The sequence below is a fragment of the Glarea lozoyensis genome, assembly GCF_000409485.1.
Source record: "Glarea lozoyensis ATCC 20868 chromosome Unknown GLAREA2, whole genome shotgun sequence".
NCBI classification, from domain to species: Eukaryota; Fungi; Ascomycota; class Leotiomycetes; order Helotiales; family Helotiaceae; genus Glarea; species Glarea lozoyensis.
In genome coordinates, this window is record NW_007360994.1 from 1,625,855 (window position 1) to 1,644,657 (window position 18,803).

The 18,803-nt window shown below is 45.0% G+C and overlaps 8 protein-coding genes across 8 annotated transcripts; 5 read left to right on the top strand and 3 right to left on the bottom strand.

Annotated features, from left to right (window-relative positions):
- Positions 1-477: 477 nt before the first annotated feature.
- Positions 478-1,661, top strand: GLAREA_03854 (uncharacterized protein; the record flags this gene model as incomplete). Its single annotated transcript, XM_008084107.1, has 6 exons — positions 478-507; positions 606-641; positions 702-774; positions 822-909; positions 967-1,060; positions 1,110-1,661. 6 exons carry the CDS (start codon positions 478-480, stop codon positions 1,659-1,661), a joined length of 873 nt encoding a protein of 290 aa, XP_008082298.1.
- Positions 1,662-2,426: 765 nt separating this feature from the next.
- GLAREA_03855 (Cysteine-rich) lies at positions 2,427-4,023 on the top strand (the record flags this gene model as incomplete). The annotated part of the gene is made up of 2 exons (XM_008084108.1): positions 2,427-2,767; positions 2,823-4,023. The coding sequence occupies 2 exons, from the start codon at positions 2,427-2,429 to the stop codon at positions 4,021-4,023; spliced, it is 1,542 nt and encodes a 513-aa protein (XP_008082299.1).
- Positions 4,024-5,514: 1,491 nt separating this feature from the next.
- Positions 5,515-6,947, top strand: GLAREA_03856 (uncharacterized protein; the record flags this gene model as incomplete). Its single annotated transcript, XM_008084109.1, has 5 exons — positions 5,515-5,643; positions 5,932-5,968; positions 6,019-6,089; positions 6,140-6,516; positions 6,560-6,947. The coding sequence occupies 5 exons, from the start codon at positions 5,515-5,517 to the stop codon at positions 6,945-6,947; spliced, it is 1,002 nt and encodes a 333-aa protein (XP_008082300.1).
- Positions 6,948-7,241: 294 nt separating this feature from the next.
- On the bottom strand, positions 7,242-9,816 carry GLAREA_03857 (Zn2/Cys6 DNA-binding protein; the record flags this gene model as incomplete). Its single annotated transcript, XM_008084110.1, has 6 exons — positions 7,242-7,298; positions 7,351-7,428; positions 7,556-7,854; positions 7,958-9,191; positions 9,247-9,642; positions 9,700-9,816. 6 exons carry the CDS (start codon positions 9,814-9,816, stop codon positions 7,242-7,244), a joined length of 2,181 nt encoding a protein of 726 aa, XP_008082301.1.
- Positions 9,817-10,454: 638 nt separating this feature from the next.
- Positions 10,455-11,798, top strand: GLAREA_03858 (FAD/NAD(P)-binding protein; the record flags this gene model as incomplete). The annotated part of the gene is made up of 3 exons (XM_008084111.1): positions 10,455-10,929; positions 10,993-11,374; positions 11,423-11,798. 3 exons carry the CDS (start codon positions 10,455-10,457, stop codon positions 11,796-11,798), a joined length of 1,233 nt encoding a protein of 410 aa, XP_008082302.1.
- Positions 11,799-12,087: 289 nt separating this feature from the next.
- On the bottom strand, positions 12,088-13,771 carry GLAREA_03859 (Protein kinase-like (PK-like); the record flags this gene model as incomplete). The annotated part of the gene is made up of 6 exons (XM_008084112.1): positions 12,088-12,504; positions 12,615-12,737; positions 12,789-12,844; positions 12,899-13,092; positions 13,162-13,497; positions 13,563-13,771. 6 exons carry the CDS (start codon positions 13,769-13,771, stop codon positions 12,088-12,090), a joined length of 1,335 nt encoding a protein of 444 aa, XP_008082303.1.
- Positions 13,772-14,654: 883 nt separating this feature from the next.
- Positions 14,655-15,598, bottom strand: GLAREA_03860 (uncharacterized protein; the record flags this gene model as incomplete). The annotated part of the gene is made up of 2 exons (XM_008084113.1): positions 14,655-15,382; positions 15,436-15,598. The coding sequence occupies 2 exons, from the start codon at positions 15,596-15,598 to the stop codon at positions 14,655-14,657; spliced, it is 891 nt and encodes a 296-aa protein (XP_008082304.1).
- Positions 15,599-16,367: 769 nt separating this feature from the next.
- Positions 16,368-17,874, top strand: GLAREA_03861 (Zn2/Cys6 DNA-binding protein; the record flags this gene model as incomplete). Its single annotated transcript, XM_008084114.1, has 2 exons — positions 16,368-16,442; positions 16,660-17,874. 2 exons carry the CDS (start codon positions 16,368-16,370, stop codon positions 17,872-17,874), a joined length of 1,290 nt encoding a protein of 429 aa, XP_008082305.1.
- Positions 17,875-18,803: the final 929 nt, after the last annotated feature.

Genomic DNA, 18,803 nt, shown 5'->3' on the forward strand with positions numbered 1-18,803 from the left:
AGTGCCCATCTGCACCTTTCAAGCTTCCAAAAACAATACGACGAATCCTCTCAGATCCTATCCAATTGCGATTCACGCCACACGTCGTTGCAGCCGGTATATCTTTCGCATCGAAATTACCGTGACCGAACTTTGTCGCACCGCACTTTCTGTCGCACGCGCAACCGCGATCGAGCTTGTCGAACGTTCCTGACCTAACAACTTAGGATTCCTAGCGGTCGTCTCGAAAACCGACCTGGGCCAGACTTTGAATTCAGGCCGACGAGAAGATCGTCTGAAGGATAACCACGACGCGAACTGCCACGGGCACACCGATTGATTGCTTTACGACGCGAATCCTACACGATTGTATCGAGTACACATCATCAAATTCCTCTACCATTGAAATAATAAAACGAGCAGTGGACGCGAGGTGGTTCTTCAAAGGTCGACGATTGCATTGTTCTCATCCGACTCGATTGGTCTTCGATAGGAACAATGGGTTCAACACAGTTTGGAAACTTTAATGTGAGTAAATCGGAAGTTGCTCCACATTCCAATCCACGTAGCTTTGCGACGTCGCTCGTCAAGTAAAATTCTAGAACCATGCTGACTGTTAATCATAGGACTTCTGTCGAGACTCAACATTACCTGTCTGTAATGTATGTACAGAACTGCAACACATGGGAACGATAGACTCAGATCACTAATTGATTTGGCAGTTATTTACTATACCACAGCGATGTGCGCTTACCGGAATATCATTGAGCAATGGCCGACACCTTGGTAACTTGGGTATGTGCGATTGAAAGTGACACTGGAGCAAGGCTAACGGCATATAGGGTCGATATTGATTTGTGGCATTGCGATAGCTGTTTCAGCATTCCTCATATGGAGGTCTGAAAGGAAACAAGCAGCTGTTGGGCGAAGGTACTTCCCGCGCTTATTCGGCAGACATCATGGAACCACTGCTAACTTTCACCTTAGGGAAATGCAACTCTTCCTTCTCGGATACATCATAATTGAGATATGTGAGATCTTTACTGTTGGAAGATTCCCTCTGAGTAACGATGTCCGAATTGTAAGTTTTCATTGGCTGTAACACATCGTGCAATGCTTACTGTCTGAAGGCTTTCACTGGAATACATCTTGGAATGATAATTGCCACGTTATGGATCTTGTTGCTCAACGCTGTAGTAGGATTTCAATTACTGGATGACGGCACGCCTTTGTCGCTCGGCTTGATAGTGGCATCTGCAGCAGCACTCTTCATCGGAACCGGCTACATCGCTCTTGACACTGGATACAACTGGACAAGTTATTGGCAAAGCAGCGTAACCGACGAACCCCACCGTAACATTGCACTTTACGTCCTTTACCAACTAGCACCTCTTGTGTTCCTCTTCGCATTCTTCGTTTTGGAGACTGCATTGGTCATTCGAGTTTTGGGTGAGCGCAAACCGATGATATACTTGGCTGCCGCAGCTTTACTCTTCGCCATTGGTCAGATATTCAACTACGTCGCCAGCGTACATATTTGCACTGGAACAAGTGGGAAAATCGATGGAGCACTTTTCGAGACCCTCTTCACTTTACTCTCCGTCGTCGCCATCTGGGCATTCTGGTCCAGCATCACTGAGGATGATTGGCCAATGCCAGTAACCAGTCCCTATAATCCTTGACGATGATTCGCATTATGGCATAGAAATGGAGTTTGGGAGGCATTTTTTACGAGCGGCGCATTGAACGCCTTATACGATATTGTTTGAATTATCACACGCAACATATTGCTAAAATACCAGGACTACAGAGAAGAGATGCGGTAATGGGTGGAATTGCTTGGGATGAGCAACAAGAGGGGCATCATAATTATGTTGCTCCGATTTCATGGTTGGCATTGTATATGATTTTGTGCATTAGTAGTATACCCAAGTCGCGCGAATAATGGAAACAAATCAAAAGTATTTCAAATCATTCTGGAATTCCAAATTGAGGTTGAGTGCAATTACGTACTTTCGAGATACTAAAAGATTTCCAAGTAGAGTCCAGAAATATTTCCTGGACTGAATATGTACTATAGTTTCATGCTACGAAGAACTTCCAGTTGCTTTTATACACTGGTATGAATTTTTACAACTAATATCACCTCTAATCGTATTTACCAATCATATGCTCCATATAAAAACACTTATTATACAGTCAAATGCAGACAAGTTCACCTTTCAGAGACAGAGAAAGTGATGCCATTTTAGACAAAATTCACTTGTCCCTTGACAGAAACAAGTCTCTACATTTGAGTTCTGTTCAACGATTAAACTATATAATGATTGACTACTATAAGAATAGTTAACTTTATATAATCTTATACGGAGTATGCTGAACTGCTACTTCTTACAGGACCCAGCCTAAACTTCTAAAGAGTGCTTAGCGAGGCTTCAAACGCCAAGATGTCGCGCATTCGCAGCCTTGTCCGCCCTCGAGGTATCAACCGCCACTCAGACACTGTCCACCACATCATGTCTAGCTCCGATGAGGACTACGTTGCGGACGATTCAGACGATGACAGAAATGCCCAAACGGCTACCGGTACTCACGGGACCAGAAGCACTGGACCTGTAAGAGATGCTACTAATGGCAGAGGGGTTCGAGGTGGGGATGGCAAGGAAAAGGGAAAGAAGCAAGCTGCCTGGGAGAAGATTAATAGGAGTTGGGACATAGTAATAGAGGGCGCTGACGGGAGCATCAACTCTGCTGTTGACGGTCTTATCAGGCAGAACAAGAGGAAGCGGTTTGTGTCTTGTCCATGTCTTCATCGCATGAGGCTTGCTAACATATCGAGGAAGACTTTTGAGGGATACAACACCGCTACAAAGAGGAATTATAAGACATCTAATTCTGATTATTGATTTATCGTTTGCGATGGTAGAGAAGGACCTGCGGCCTACGAGATACATCTTGACGCTACGAACCGCCACCGAATTTGTCACAGAATACTTTGAGCAGAATCCTATTTCACAGCTAGGCATTATTGGGATGAGAGATGGAATTGCTATTCGAATCAGTGATATAAGCGGAAACCCTACGGAACACATTGAACGGTTGAGAGCTCTGGGAGATCAACAGGGCCAGGGGAACCCAAGTTTACAGAATGCCCTTGAAATGAGTAGAGCCGCGCTGTTCCACGCTCCCTCTCATGGCACAAGAGAAGTGCTTATAATATACGGTGCTTTACTATCCAGCGACCCCGGGGATATCCATGACACAATAGAGAGCTTGATTACGGATCGGATACGAGTATCTATCGTTGGATTAGCTGCGCAAGTTGCCATCTGTGCAGAACTATGCGAAAAGACAAACGCAGGCGACAAAAATAATTATCATGTGGCACTGGACGAGGAACATTTTAAAGCACTGGTAATGGCTACCACCACGCCACCAGTTACTCAAACCAAACAGCAATCTCAGTCGTCTCTACTTCAAATGGGGTTCCCGTCGCGGACCTTGGGAGTTGGCAAGACCATGAGCTTCTGTGCCTGTCATAGCAAATTGAGTAGAGGCGGCTACCTGTGTTCACGTTGTGACAGTAAGGTATGCAGTCTTCCCGCTGAGTGTCCTGCTTGTGGCCTCACCCTGATCCTCTCTACCCATCTTGCCCGCTCTTATCACCATCTCTTCCCTCTCAAAAATTGGGTGGAGGTACCTTGGTCCGCGGCAAGCGTATCGAAAGAGTGCTACTCGTGTCTCGCTCCATTTCCTCCTATGTCCTCTGCTCCTTCTCAGTCTTCGAACAAGGCGAAAACAAGTCGGGAAAATGGCGAAAAGGATAAACTGGACAGCGAGAATATAGCTGCGAATGATAGTGAAAGATACGCTTGTGAGGTTTGCAATAATCATTTCTGCATTGATTGCGATGTTTTTGCCCATACGATCTCTCATAATTGTCCTGGGTGTCAAAGTGATACCCGGGGCTTGATAGAGAATGATAGCGTCGACAGAAATAGAGGGCATGGTACGATTGTTGCTGATGTTGAAATGGCTGGATGAGGGTTAAGGGTCCTAGCAGCTACATGTTTTGGACGGAGTCTTGGGTGGGACTTTGAACGGAAAAGGTGCATGGTATGGCGTTTGGTTGGCATGCTAAGATTTATTACTATAATTTGAGAATATCTAAAAGAGGAAGTTGAGGCTTCCAGGATTTGGAAGGTATCATATCCCAAATTGTCATAAGCAGGCAACTCGTCAACTCTCCAAGTTGCCTAACTTGGTCTTACGATATCAGTATAAGGGGAGGACCGTGAGCTCAAGAAAGGCGCAATTGCTAATGGAGCAAATCGTTACCAGGTTCACTCGCTTCATGTACAAAATGAAGCTGAAAAACTCACTCACTAATTCAACGGCAATTCTTTCATCCTCTCTTATCATCACACACCCAAAAGTGCTTTTACTTCAATACTGTAGACATATCTGTTCTTTAGTCATACTCCGTACAAGCATTTCCTTCTTAGGATACGGTTAAACTGGGAATTGGGTATTTCTTACCGTACCTCGACAGCCTTAAATGGGTAATCACGAATCGCACATCCCGAATATCTGAACCTCGCAACCTCGAGTGGCACAATCTTACAACCCGAGGTGGCACAATCATGATACTTGGAACGAAATTCGACCCGGCACTCACTAGCTTGGGATCTTTGTTATCAACTTTTTGAAGATGTTAGGATTTGTAAATCCTTATATCAATTCGGATTCGCTCTGCAAATTTGGATTGTTCATGTACTTCGCCAAGTTCCTTCATGCTGACGATTTAAAAGAATTTACGAAAAATGAGCTCTGTTTCCGAATCGATCGGCCAAATATAGCGTTCTGACCGCGGCTTATCTTTACGTTTCGTTACAAGTTGGTCATCGATGCCCTCCCGCTGCAGAGCTTTGTAATGCGCCATCATTCAAGTTTGAATCAACTCTTTATTTCTGGCCTTTCGTCAGATGTCAAGTTTTGTGATAGTTATATCGTTACACTGCATTCACGTTTGCGGCAGTCTTGCTCTCCCATATGTATGCCGAATCCTACGGACAGATCCGTCAGTAACTTACCCAGTACCTACGCTTCGTATGTGGAACACCACTGGTTGGTATCGTATCAGCGCGGTCAATTCTTCTTCAGTACTGTCGCATTGCAGACGTTGTGCCGCATCTTTGCGTCTCTCTTCCGTTTTGATTCGTATTTGTCACTGGGACTTCGTCTGATGGAAGTTGCTCGCTGTGTATCACCCTTTTTGGGTCCCTCCACCACAGCCGCGGCGCTCGTCACGCTCAACTATTGCTGATCCTTTGCGTTTTATTTCAACTTCATCATAACACTCTGTTAGGTGTCGGAGTGGCAACATAGAGTTACAGTTTGGAGATACAAATGACAAACTAGATATCTCTTGTAGACAGAGCCAATGGTCATTTAGGAAACGGCTTCCAATGCTGTGCCTGGCTCGTACGTCGCGAATCTTTGGGGAGAAACGCACCTGTCGCGCCTCCACCAGCAATGGTTACATGGCATAGAATTCCAGAAGCGGCCCGCGTTGGCTTGTTTGGGGATTTCTCGCCTTGCAGACATGGACATGATACATGTGCGGCCCTTAAGGCAGTATCATATAACAAGCTTGCCCCACCTGTAAGTACGTACGTGCTAAAACCTTTGCGCAATAATTCCTGGCAGTATGGATGTTCCAATGGCCGCTGAACGGCGAATGGAATTAAGTAGCCGTATGACTCTTTCCCTGTTCTGTATCGTGGTGGTTTTCACTTGCACCTCGACGGTGTCGGTGTTGCTTCGAGTTTACGCGAAAAGGTTGAATAAGATGAGGTTGATGGCGGAGGACTATACGATTTTTGTGGCTCAGGTTCGTTGAACCGGGATTGCTACTCCCGTGGTCTGTTTGTTGATGCTAACTTGTCATAGATATTTGTCTATGGGTTTGCAGTTTGTTGCATGCTCCGTAAGTCAGTGCTCTATAACTCTCGGATGTTTTGGCTAATCAACACTTAGAAATATTCATGGGTTCAGTTGGACATCACGCCAACACAGTTCCACGATCTCATATAGCTAATTTCCTCAAGGTTGGTTACCCCTTGGTATGGCGTTCATTACTAAATCAGACCTCTTATAGATCCTGGTAGCTGTTCAAGTCCTCTATGGTGTCGCCGTCGGACTCGTCAAAATATCCATCTGTCTATTCTACATTCGAATATTCTTCACGAGGAAGTTTCGCATTGCTGGTTGGATATTGATGATAACCATCGCTTTATGGACTGTCGTTATTACACTAAATGCTCTACTGATCTGTAGTCCTCTGGCGTACAACTGGGACATTGGTATCGAAGGCGGCAGGTGTGCGAACAAAACAGTTGCCTATACCCTGATCGGAGCTATCGACTTATTGACCGATATTGCACTCTTTGCTTTACCAGTACCCATGATATACAACTTGCATGTTTCGAGACTCAACAAGATTGCTCTCTTTGGAGTTTTTGGACTGGGTGTTAGGTAAATACACTTCAATCCTTTCCGTTCTCCGCTAACTATGCAGTACAATGGTCTTAGCTCTCCTACGAGTAATCACACTCCCAAAAGTCTCCTACGACGACGTCACTTACACAGCATGCGAGCCGCTAATATGGAGCTTCCTCGAGCCAGCAATCGGAGTGACCGTCGCTTGCGGACCTATAATGGGCCCACTTTTCAAAGCGAATCGCTTTATCAAAAGTCTGTCGAACAGGTCCAAATCGAGTGGAAGAGGCGAGAGGGATTTTGATCGTTTGAAAGAACCTGCACATCAATTGGCGGTGCTGCCACCGAGGAAGACGACGACTACTACTTCGTCCGATGAACCTATTATTATTCAGTCGCCTGACTTGCTTCCTGCTCGACCTGGGGAAGATTTGGAGGACGCGCGTGATGGAGGTAAATATGTATAATATGAGAACATGACGAGATGTATATGAACTCACAGATGGCTGAAGGTTTGGTTCTAATGTTGTTATGCGGATAATTATATCTATTAAATACTGTTACAATGATCGGGTCTTTACGGTATCATAATCATCACGATCCATCTATTGTCACACCTAATCCCCTAGTGTAACAGAATTCTTCTTAACACGCTACATCAGAAAAATTCTCATCACAAGCCGCACCACTTAACTCCGGACTTTGCCTATAATAAGTGGCTCCTGAAAATGGGCTCTCATATGAGTGTTGCGCAGCGATCTTTAGGTTTCCCATATACTCTCGCATTCCATCTCGAAATCAAAGGGATCAATATTGAACTAATCTGCGAATCAGCGAGTATATAGAAGCCCGGTGGAGTACTTTACTGACGTTAGGAGAAATACCAATCACCCAACTCGACTCAGGAACTCTTGATTGCTGGAAATCTATCTCAACGGGTGCAGATTGCTGGTTTCAGTTAGCAAGACTACGATAGAGGTGATATGTAGCATCATTGTGTTGTTAAGTTACTACGGTTTTCATGCTCAAGATGAGACAATTTTGTTGCATGCAAGGACTTAACAGTCACACTCACAGTATCTGGAGCCCCAAGGTATTCAGAAACCGCATGCCGCTCTCTCGGAAAATGTATTTGATGTTTCCTGGTATGCTCATGGAAGAGCTCGAGATATCGTTGGGCACACGATGTCTTTGCGGTCTGCCAAGACTCCTTTCCAAGATGGATTTTGATGAGCATGGTACTTGCATACATGGTAAGAAAACACCAGGGTTCGCTGTACACGTATCCCAGGTATCTTTGTTCAAAGAATGGAAGGCACTTTTCCAAAAGGTCAATTGTGGATGTAGAGCTATCCATAGTGATACTGTTCGACTCTACTGTTCAAGTTAGTATATTGCATGAGATTGCTTTCGAACAGCTCCTCAGCTGCCTAAAATCGACCCAAACATTCATCACAGTAATAGGAAATATACTGACTTTCGGGCTGCTCTATGGTAATGCGGGTCAGAGTTAATGAAGCTGACAAGAGATCTTCTCGCACTGATCTCAGGCTTTGGATACCGGAATTTTCGGCCTTGTAATTAAGAAGAAGTGTGTCTCGCGACATCTGATAACACACGTTTGTAGAAAGCCAGTATTTGTTGTTTTCTCTCTGGAGATACGGCCGATGCATAGTCAAGACACATTCTGTCAGCTGAGAATGAAGGAAGACATAGCAGACGAAGCGTGATTTGGAATAATCATCTCCTTCTGCTATATCTACATCCCACGGCGGCAGAGAATGTACCTCTGAAGTTAGCTCATGAGTGTATCGTAGAACGTCTTCGTAACTAAGTGGCTTCATAGATCCAGTGCTAAACAGTCTCCGAGAGATTTCGAGACGCAGTGCCCAGCTGCGGGAGCTATGATACTGATATGATGCGCTAGTAAAATGGGTTGACGGTTTCTCGGGTGGAAGCGCTTCAGTTGTTTCGTCAAAGTCCTCGTCGTTGAGATTAGCAGGTGTAGCAATATCGGACTCGGTGTTGTGAAGGAGTGTAGGAAGCCCAAACTCGAATGAGTTCTGGAGGTCTAATTCGCGAAGCGAGGTCCAGATCCGCCTCTTGATTTCTCTTGTATAAGGACTCTCCGTGGATATCTCGCAATGTAGCTTGTCCATAATGGCGGTCTGGATCAAAGAACTAGTTTCCTTCCAGAATTCTTTCTTTTTAAGACTGGTCATCCGTTTGGCAAGATATACTAAGCAGGCGATTTGATAGTACAGAATATCACGATATTTAGAGCTTTGTCGACGCACCCACTCCTCATATGCAAATATCCACTGGACTGCCATAGTCTGGTACCTAGGTGGAATTGGCGAGATACTACTGGGGAGTAATGATGTACTAGAAGAAATCGATATAATTGACAAGACAAGCGCTGTCATAGCCGGAGAGCGAGGGCGCTGTGGAATCCAGAATTTGGCATATTCTCTAGTGAAAGTCGGAACATGAATTATATGATGAAGCTGACCTAGATTGGTAGTGAAGAGCAAGATCAAGGCATCTGTGATATTCTTTGGTGGCAGCAGACTCTCCAGGGCGGATTCTTCCTTATTTCTAGCATTGGTTCTCCGATCCAATGGTGCAGGCTTATGCTTTTTCGTATGGGCTCCCAGAGGCTTCAACCATTCATCGGAAGTTTCTTTGATAAACAAAAATAATTGTGGAATCTATTGGAATAGGTGAGCAAGATTATGTCCGAGTTGGCCGCACAGAGAGTCGAACCTCATGAAAGAATTGTAGTAGGGTATGCTGACTATAATACCCACGTGGACACTTCTCTCTAGGATCTTTGAGATCTATATTCTTACTGTCAGCACAGGTTAGATGTCCCTCTGTTTCTATATTCAGTAAATCTGTGTTGTCAAATTCGGGTATCGCAACAGGGGTTATTGACTCTACGCAGTCGTTGTTTTTCGAACGACATGACTGTGAGAGCAGTTCCTTCAATCTAGCAACTTCAGCCTGGAGATCTTGAGCTTCTTGACCATTGTGCAGAATATTCTGTTGCGTATGCTGGCTTGCTGGAGGTGGCTGCGTTGTGTCTGTCTCAAAAGCACATGCCCATGATCTTCCTGACCGTAAACATCTTTGACAAGGCAGATTTCGGTCACACAACAACTACATTGAAGCGCATGAGCAAAGTCCCTTCAATGTAGTAACCGCACAATACAGTACCTTCTTTCGTCTGCATTCCCCGCAACTCAATTGAAGACGCTTCCTCCTTCTCTTTTCGCCAGTGGGGCCGCTCGAGTTTACGGCAGCGGATTGGTTGGGACTAGGACTGGACGCCATATTTATTAACTAAGTCTGGTAAACAGACTCGGAAGATAAGGTTACAGCACAGAGTACGACTCTCTATCGTCAAGATCTTTGTTCGTTGGCAGAAGAGCCGCCTGGTCACGTGGTGAAACTGATGGTGGATACCACCAAGTTCCTTACTAACAAATAACAAAAAGTGGAAATGCAAAACAATCGATTGGTCGGTAGAAAGGACGTTGGGTTGTTCAAAACAGCGAAATGCGGATATCCGATCATCTACGAAGTACGGTGTGCTTCCTGTCTTAAGCCCCCTTAATTGTGGATCGAATCTTCGGAGTTAACGGTGATCTATAGCTTCCATGGTTCTAGGGTACTTGCGAACAACGACTTTGATTTGTTATTTTCGTTCTACAAAAATATATGACTAGTGTGTTGATTTCCCACCTCGTTGTCAAGCTGCGTGCTTGACGCGGAGCTATCGGATATGGCCTTTGTCTCAAAAATCGAAAGAGAGTATATAGACTTGCTAAAGCCAGGTCAGTTTACGAAAGTATCTTCATTATCCTGTACTTTTTTGTTTTTAAGATACAAAAATCGTCCTGTGTCTTTTTGTTTTTAAATTTGAAAGAACAACCAAAAGTTACTTCCCGCGAAACCACAAGTACGGCAAAATGCTCCAGGTCATAATCGTAGGCTCAGGTCTAGCTGGATTGACTGCGGCACGCGTTCTCCGAGAGCATCACAATGTTACTGTTTATGAACGTGGCGATGAAAGGATTGCCACTGGCGGTCAAGGCATTATGATCGCTCCGAACGGGCACAATATCCTCCAGTCTCTAGGATACGAACCTGAACGTGTCGGTGCTGTTCCAATCCACGGGATACGCTTCTACAACAAGCAAGACAATGTCACAGAAGACGTTGCTCTAAATTTGAAAGCTCAATTCGGCGCAGAATACATGTCTCAGAAACGATCTGATTTCAGAGACGAGCTTCTGCGATTGGCAACAACCGCTTCCGATAGCCTTGGTATTGAAGGTGACCCAGCAAAAGTTGTTTTCGGCGTCTCAGTGATAGGTCTGGATCCTGAAAGTGGTACTGTCACGCTCAGTGATGGGTCAACAATGACTGCGGATGTTGTGATTAGTGAGTAACCAAGAGCAACATTATGTCTCTTTAGTTAGAAGGAAAACGCTAACTCAAACCCAGTTGCTGACGGTGTGCATTCGAAGCTTCGCAACATTGTTCTTAACAATGATCAATCCACTACGAAAAAGACAGGACTTACCTGTTACCGCATAGCAGTATCCACGGAAGATGCCAAAACAGCTCTTGGAGACATCCCTCTTCCTCACTGGTGGGAGCCCAGTACTTGCCAGAACCGTTCGTCTCTGCTGCATGCTGCGGATGGCACTTCTCGTATGGTAACCGCATATCCTATTCGTGATCAAACAATGTTCAATCTCTCCTGCATTATTAAAACAGAGGATTCTACGAAGCCTGCCACGGAGTCATGGTATGCAGCTGGAGATTCTGCTACAGTGGTCGAACTATTTGGTGACTTTCATAAGTCCCTCGTAAAGATTCTCGGGTGAGTGCTTTCTACCTCTTCCATAACATCTTACACTAACATACAAAGTGCGGCTAGCGAAGTGAAAGTTTGGGAGTTGCAAGACCTCGACCCCATCCCAACATGGACCCGAGGTCGTGCGATTTTAATTGGAGATGCTGCTCACGCCATGACACCAATGCAAGGCCAAGGAGCGAATATGTGTATTGAAGACGCCGAGAGTTTTCGACTGTTTGCACCGGGAACACGTAGCGAAGAGGTCCAAGATATCCTCAAAACAATCGGGACCATACGCAAAGCTCGAACAGCAGAGGTGTTAGCCGAAACTCGCAAGTCCCACTCAACTACTGGCATAGGACAGAGAGTACTGAAGAACTTGGAGTTCAATTGCGGGTACAAAGGCATTTTCGAAGCAGTTAAATCTTTTGAGGTTAGAGGAAAGTAAGATGAGATGTAGTTGAATTATGATTCATAGAAGCAATTCTACTAGATGTAGATACGTAAATCTGGTTCATATTTGGTTGTAAAGCAAGAGTTGTCTAGTGCAATCAGAATGCTGGGCACCATCTTCTCACAACATATGCTAACTAAATTCGTACAAGGAACATTTGGTGCTGAAAGAGTAACTATGACCGTTTTTTTGCGCACGCGATCTACTTGCTACTTTGCGTAGAAAACACCTCAACTTCTTATCTAGTGCTATAAGTAACAAAGCGATTTATGCAAATCCCAAGTCAGCCTCCGATGCTGTCTAAATGCTCAGGTAACTGTTTGGGTCCTTCTTTGGGGTAGATTCGATCCAAGGCCAGGCCGATTCTTTGTTTGGTCTCTTGGCAAGTTGGTCGAAGAGCTGGTTTCTCGTACAAACATTGGAAGATCAAGTCCTTCAGTTCATCACTATATGCCTCGTCCCGCAGAGACAAGCAATAAGTCCTACCATCAGCTTGTCTACCATCTATCTGGAAGTTGGGCAATATAGGTTCAGGATTTGCCTTTTCCAGACCAGTGGTCCGGATACCCTGGCTATTATGCGCCCCATCTTCATGTGCTTCTTTGAGTTCTGCGAGGAGGACCATGTTCAAGCCGAGCGCCCATACGTTGGTTGCCGGTCCAAATTTTCCAACAATACCGTCATCCCCAGAATTGGCGTGCTGTTTTGCTTGTGCGGTCCATTGCGGATTGTTATATGGTCACAAAAATTGCTCCTAGAGTTTGATTGTAAATGAATGAAATCCTTATTTTGAATAAGGTCAAAACATACTGGCGTAAAAAATCCCGGTGTCCCACGCCTGCTGAAATTATTTCTCCAAGACAGAACGTAATCGCTATTCAAATTCTGCTGTAGATCTGGAACTAGCTCTCCAGTAAAGCCGAAGTCGCCAAGCTGAGATAGTTAAATGCTCAGTCATTAACAATATGATAGGTACTAACTTACTTTGAGGACAGGCATAGCAGGATTCGAAAGTGTAGTCGGATCAATTTTTACGAACCCTATGTCTCAGATTAAACTTCTCAACTCATTAAGTCTAACACTTCGTCACTTACAGTTGCGAAGCTTTGCGTCCAAGTGCACATATGGATACCACACAGAATAAGCAACTGCAGGCCGCACAGCTTTTTGGGTTGCTCGATCATATGCATACTCGAAGACTTCATTTAGGACCGATATGGCATCAACCATACAATCGAAAAAATGCCACAGTGTTCGTTCTTGAAACTTCTGATCGGCCTCATTCTCTCTGGCACGAAATTAATAAGATGCTCTTCTTCAAAATCATGACTTTTTCAAGCCCACACTCAGAACTTACATTTCTAGGCGCCTCAAAATGAGATCGCTCAGATCTCCCAGTTCGCAGTATTCGGTGATGATTCTATGGATGTGACGTAGCCAGTACGAATCGTTTCTTACTCCCATTTCCCTGAGCGTCTTATCCGTAAGCTGGTTCCCTTTTGATGGCAGTTGAACTATATGGGATGAACTCTGAGCATTGAGATGCGCATGTATTCTAGCTCCAACATCCAATTCTTCGATGTGGGGTTGATGTTTCCGGTAGTCTACCATCTGTTTGACAACCACCTGACGCGGCAAGCTTATGCGGTAATAATCACTGCCGGTATATGTCCAAAGCGCAACTATTCCGTTACTAGTTCGCGAATTGTGTCAACAAATAAGGCCACTCGACCAATTAATCCCGGGAATTTGACATACCCTTCCGCTAAGATATCTACAGCCTTCCAGTACCTCTTATATCTATTTTGTGTTCGTTGCGAGAGTTCTTCGATTGGACCCTTTAAGAGAATATCTCGGCATCTTACTTCTCTCTTGCGAGCTGCATCAGCTTTTTCAGCCTCGGTCATTGGCCTAGTTTGGAAGAATGCCGTTTCGATGTTTTGGGAACTGCGGAGGACAGGAGCCATGTTTGAAGGTCAATAAGTTAGTCTATGTCCTAAGGGTATCTCCATAGCGTGAGTGGAGTATTTATTTCCGTTCAGTAGATTCACAGCTGACTATCATGAAGTGTTTTGAATTCAAACAAAGACGAAGAATCATTGTGTGCAACAGCAAGGGGTCGACTTCATGGGCATTTTCTTTAACCAGACCTAAATAACTGCAAACACAAGCAGACGTGCATTATCTATTACTTGTTTTAGTTCTCATTGCGCTGTCTAAGGATATGTTGCGTGTAGTGTTCATCATCTGCTCTTCACAAAGCACTGCGGAGCTTGGATTTTCGCTTCTAAAAAGGGGGTTTAAGCGAGAATCTAAGCTTTCAGAACTTTGAGGATAGTTACACTGGCGGTGGGCAAACAAATGGCAGTCAAAAGAATGAGGCAAAGAAAGTGAGGAACATTAAAGAAATTAATCGGCAATGCTTTCAAAATTAACCGACACGGCGCTCATACCTAACTAGACATAAGGAAATAAGGCAGCTTCACAATACATCTCACAATCCGCAAGAACATTTTCATTGAGGACACACAGAGCATGACCTTTGAGGTAATTTCAGTTCATGATCAAGTACAACTGTGGATGCTCTAATTCTATTGTGACGAACTATGCCTTCAAAAAGAGATGTTGGTCCAACTACGTGAAGGAGACCTAAAAAAGACAAACGAAACCCATGTTTGCTTCATGCCTTTGTTGAAACGCCGTCAAAATACATGTAACTATGTCACTCTTGTTTGCCTGTCGAAAATTTGCCAACGCGTCATCCGCTATTCCTTAAACGCCGATGCTCCATTTGTTCATCAAATTGTTGGCCCCGTATCTGGAGAAATGTATCCTTGTCACTGAAACCCTTTATCGCTTTTGCTCAACCCTAACGCTAGTTCTGTCCACGGTATCCTGCATCGGGTAGTTACTTCCAGCGCTTTCTGCCTCTCTTTCCAGGTCTTTCTTGCCAGCAATAATATGGCTTGGATGTCTCAAGTTGAAGAGAACCATTGTCAAGAACATGAGAGCCGCATCAAAGATGTAAAGATACATCTCCTTGCTCAGTAACACACCATCAGATCCACCCACGTATTCGGCAATTCTGAAAACACTTCGGATGAGGATGAGAATGGATGCAGCGTAGAGAACGTAGATGTACTGTTCCCAAGGGACGCTAAGGGACTGGGATCGAAGTGATGGTGCTTTGCGCATGCGGATGTGGAAGAGAACCGTTACGATCATGAAGAAAACAAAGAATACGACTTGGATTCCGAGTCCGCCGGTGATCATGTTTTGCGCTGTGTCGAGCTTCTTTTGGGTTTTGGCTTGCACCATCAAACCGCCACCTCCAGATTGTACAAGAAAGGACAGAACATCTCCGGTCACGAAAGTTGGAGTAAGCCATTTGACACGGATGACCGAGTGTTCCTCGCCATCGGTCAGTTTCACAATCCGTGCCAAAATCATATAAATCGAGGCGGCGAATAAGGTTGGTGCGAGGAGGAGCATGAGACTTTGGATCGCGTAAGCTGTAACCGACCAGTCTGGAGATTGATTTCCGTTAACAGCGCGAGCTGAGTAACCGATGGTTTCAACTAAAGAGAGATCTGTCAGCCATGAAAGGACTGGAGATGAAGGAATTACATACAGAGACCACCAATGACGAACGGAATAAAGTACCACGTTCGTCTCAGACTCATTTGGGTTGCATGAAGGATCGCTGAAATTCCAAAAACTGCCGCGAAAGCAGCCGCCGCTGCAAGAGATGGATTGTAATGATAGAGAACGTATTTCTCTCCTTGGATTGACATCTTGAAGGTGTTCAATGTGTAAGGGAGTGAGGCTTTGGAGGACGTGTAGCTGGAGATCTGGCACAAATACTCGGCAATGAAGGATTGATTGCGAAAACAAGAAGAAAACGAAGGAAAGACAGATACTTAACTGGGAGACAGAACCTTGATAGATTAGCAATGCGAGTAGCTACGAATGTTACGAAAAAGATGCGAGTTACGAGTAATATGCGAGCTTTAAATCCTTTTATACGAGTCCGAGGAAGGATGCGAGCTCGCTAAGCCTGTGATAAGTGGGAATCGAGACGAGTCAAGACACTTAATTTAGTCGATAAACTTGACCCAGCAACAAACTCCGTCGTTTTATGAGAAAATGATAGGTAATTGATATCTTTTCAGACTGTGCAAATTTTTGAAACTCTATCTCATAACTTAATATTTACCGTATCGTGAGCCAACCAACCCCGACAGTAATTGGGTGGTATATCTCTCATCACGTGCTCGTACATATCTCGGACTCGCATCTCGCACTTAGCGTACGAGCTATTTTCGTTCATCCGAGGTGCCCAAGTGGGTAACAACCGACCACCAGACTTCCCATCCCAACTCAACAAACAGCAGAGCCTCAAAAAATCGTCATACACTGAAGTGCCAGTATCAGCCTTCCCGTTGATTTGGCAACCATCCGTGAAGCTGATAAACACAACTTGGCAGTGACGCGGCCAGAATTTGCTGCTGCACATCAAAGAGTGTTAAAGAATCCAACGGCTATACCTACGCCATGGAAAAAATGAAGCCGGGAAGTCGAAAACCGCACCGGAAAACGAGGACGGGTTGCAAAACATGTAAGCAGAGGAAGATCAAGGTACTTATTGTTTTCGTTACTCAAGATCTTTGATATCACTTCATAGGTTAAGTTACCGAAGACGAACTCGCATTCGCATTCGGATGGGAGGGAACATCCACATCCTGCGTCAAGCATCATGTGACGGCGATCAAGTCGAGTCCCCCTCGAAGCTTGTCCAACCTCTTCTACATCGACTTTCGACTGTACTTTTAAATCAAGGCTGATCTTTTCATAGTGTGACGAACAGCGGCCACAATGTACAAATTGTGTCAAGCATTCTGTACCATGCGATTATCTGAGTCCCGCCGTTGGCAGTACGACCAGTCCTGGTCTGTCTCAACCACCTACGCCTTCCGCTACCACTCCTGGAGAGCTACCAAGTCATGGACCGAGTCCGTTGTCGAACCAGCTGCCCAGCGCCCACCCACCGGATCTGAATATGATCGATCTGGAACTTTTGCACAATTTCTGCACGTCGACCTGCCTCACACTCTACGAGGACGCACGTCTTAAAGACATGTGGAAGATCACTGTTCCTCAGCTAGGTTTCCAATACGACTTCGTGATGCGTGGAATTCTCGCCATATCGGCACTACACATAGCCCGTTTTGTACCGGACAAGAGTGACTATTATATGAGTCAAGCCATGATGCATTACCAAAGCGGTCTCCAAACAGCGTCCGCACTGCTTTCCAAGATCGATGAAACAAATTGCGAGGCAATCTGGATATTCTCTAACTTTCCTCTATTCTGGACCCTTGCTACAGCTCACCAAACCGATGACTTCTTATTGATTGGAAATTCAATAGGAGCAAGCTGGCTAGACCTCGTCAGAGGAGCATCTGCTATCCTGAGCCAAACTCACGAGCAACTCCACGCAGGATCTCTTGGTCCGACGTTTCGACTTGGTGCCATTAGAGCCGACCTGCGTGAGCAAGCTGCTTACGACTTCCCCCCCGACCAGGACCCCACACAGGATTTGCGTAGCCAGATGGCTTATTCGAAACTACCGCCTGAGAGCTACGACCTCTGCATGAAAGCCATCGAAGAGCTCCGCAAATCTTTTGCATTATTCTACAACAATGCAAATAGGACCTCGAATGACTTTGGCGATATCTTCATTTGGCTCTTCCGAGTCAACAACGGCTATCTGGATCTCATCCGCGACCACTGTCAAGAAGCTATAGCAATATTCGCTTATTTCTGTGTGATGCTCAAGGCCCTAGATCATAAGTGGTGGATCCAAGGAGCAGCCGTTCACCTCCTCAAGCAAATCTGGGACGCTCTCGATGAAGACCATCGATTGTGGATTCGTTGGCCCATAGAGCAAATAGGTTGGATCCCCAGTTCTACTGCTTCGAGGATGACTTCTGCAGTGAACACACCCGCGGCAGCACCTACTACTTCGACGACACCAGCTCATATGTCTCCTCCCGCGCCCGCGACTTGAAGCTCAATATCAAATACGTTTCGGATAAGATGCAAACTCTCAATCACATTTCCTAAAGCTGAGCTGAAATCGGCTGCGGGCGGGTGTCCACTCGATTAGATGCAAGGCGGTGGAAGCTTCATTCCGCGGTCTTGCTTCTCGGGTCACACCATAACGGGGACGCAGCTATGATTTGGCGTTACAGATTTAGTGTTCAGTGCTGCGAACTCGTTGGTCGAGTCTGGGATATTAAAATGTCAGTGCTGGGGATGAACACTGCAGGTACTATGGGTAGGGGCGTTGGGATGCTTAGATGACATTTGAGGGGTGTCGGTCTGCCGTTTTAGGCACACGTTTGTACTTGTACTTGAGGAGTTTACCCGGTATTTGCGGCGAGGATTTTGCGCTGATGAGATGTTTGAAATGGAGTATCGTTCTTGGAATGATGGTCTTATGGTTTACCATTCTTTTCTACCAATGGGATTTTGAAAAATCAATTCGGATTGTCGTGTCGTTGAATCCTAACTTGATCTGATCAGTGACTTGTAGTTTCCTGACAATTGATTTCTCGAATTGAATCAGAACGACCTCATCTAAGGATTATTAAGATGTGACTAGAAAATTGTCTATGTTACACTCTCCCGGTGGACAATGTGAGTGGCAGTTGAGACTCGAGGGACTTTATCATTCATGCAAACTGCCAAAATACTTTTTTTTTTCAACCCGGATTCTTAGTAAATATGACAGATAAAACAAGAGTGTTTTAACTTTAGGATTTTCCGGCTCCTCTTCCTCTATACTCTACGAGTTTGCCTCTGAGCAAGTTACTCAAAAGTAGAGAAGTGAAAATTGTTGTAATAGAATGTATTAGTACACAAGGAAGTTGGGAAGTGAGTACTGAGTGATTTTACAATGAGCAGCCCCATAAAGATATGAAGCGAAAGTCTAGA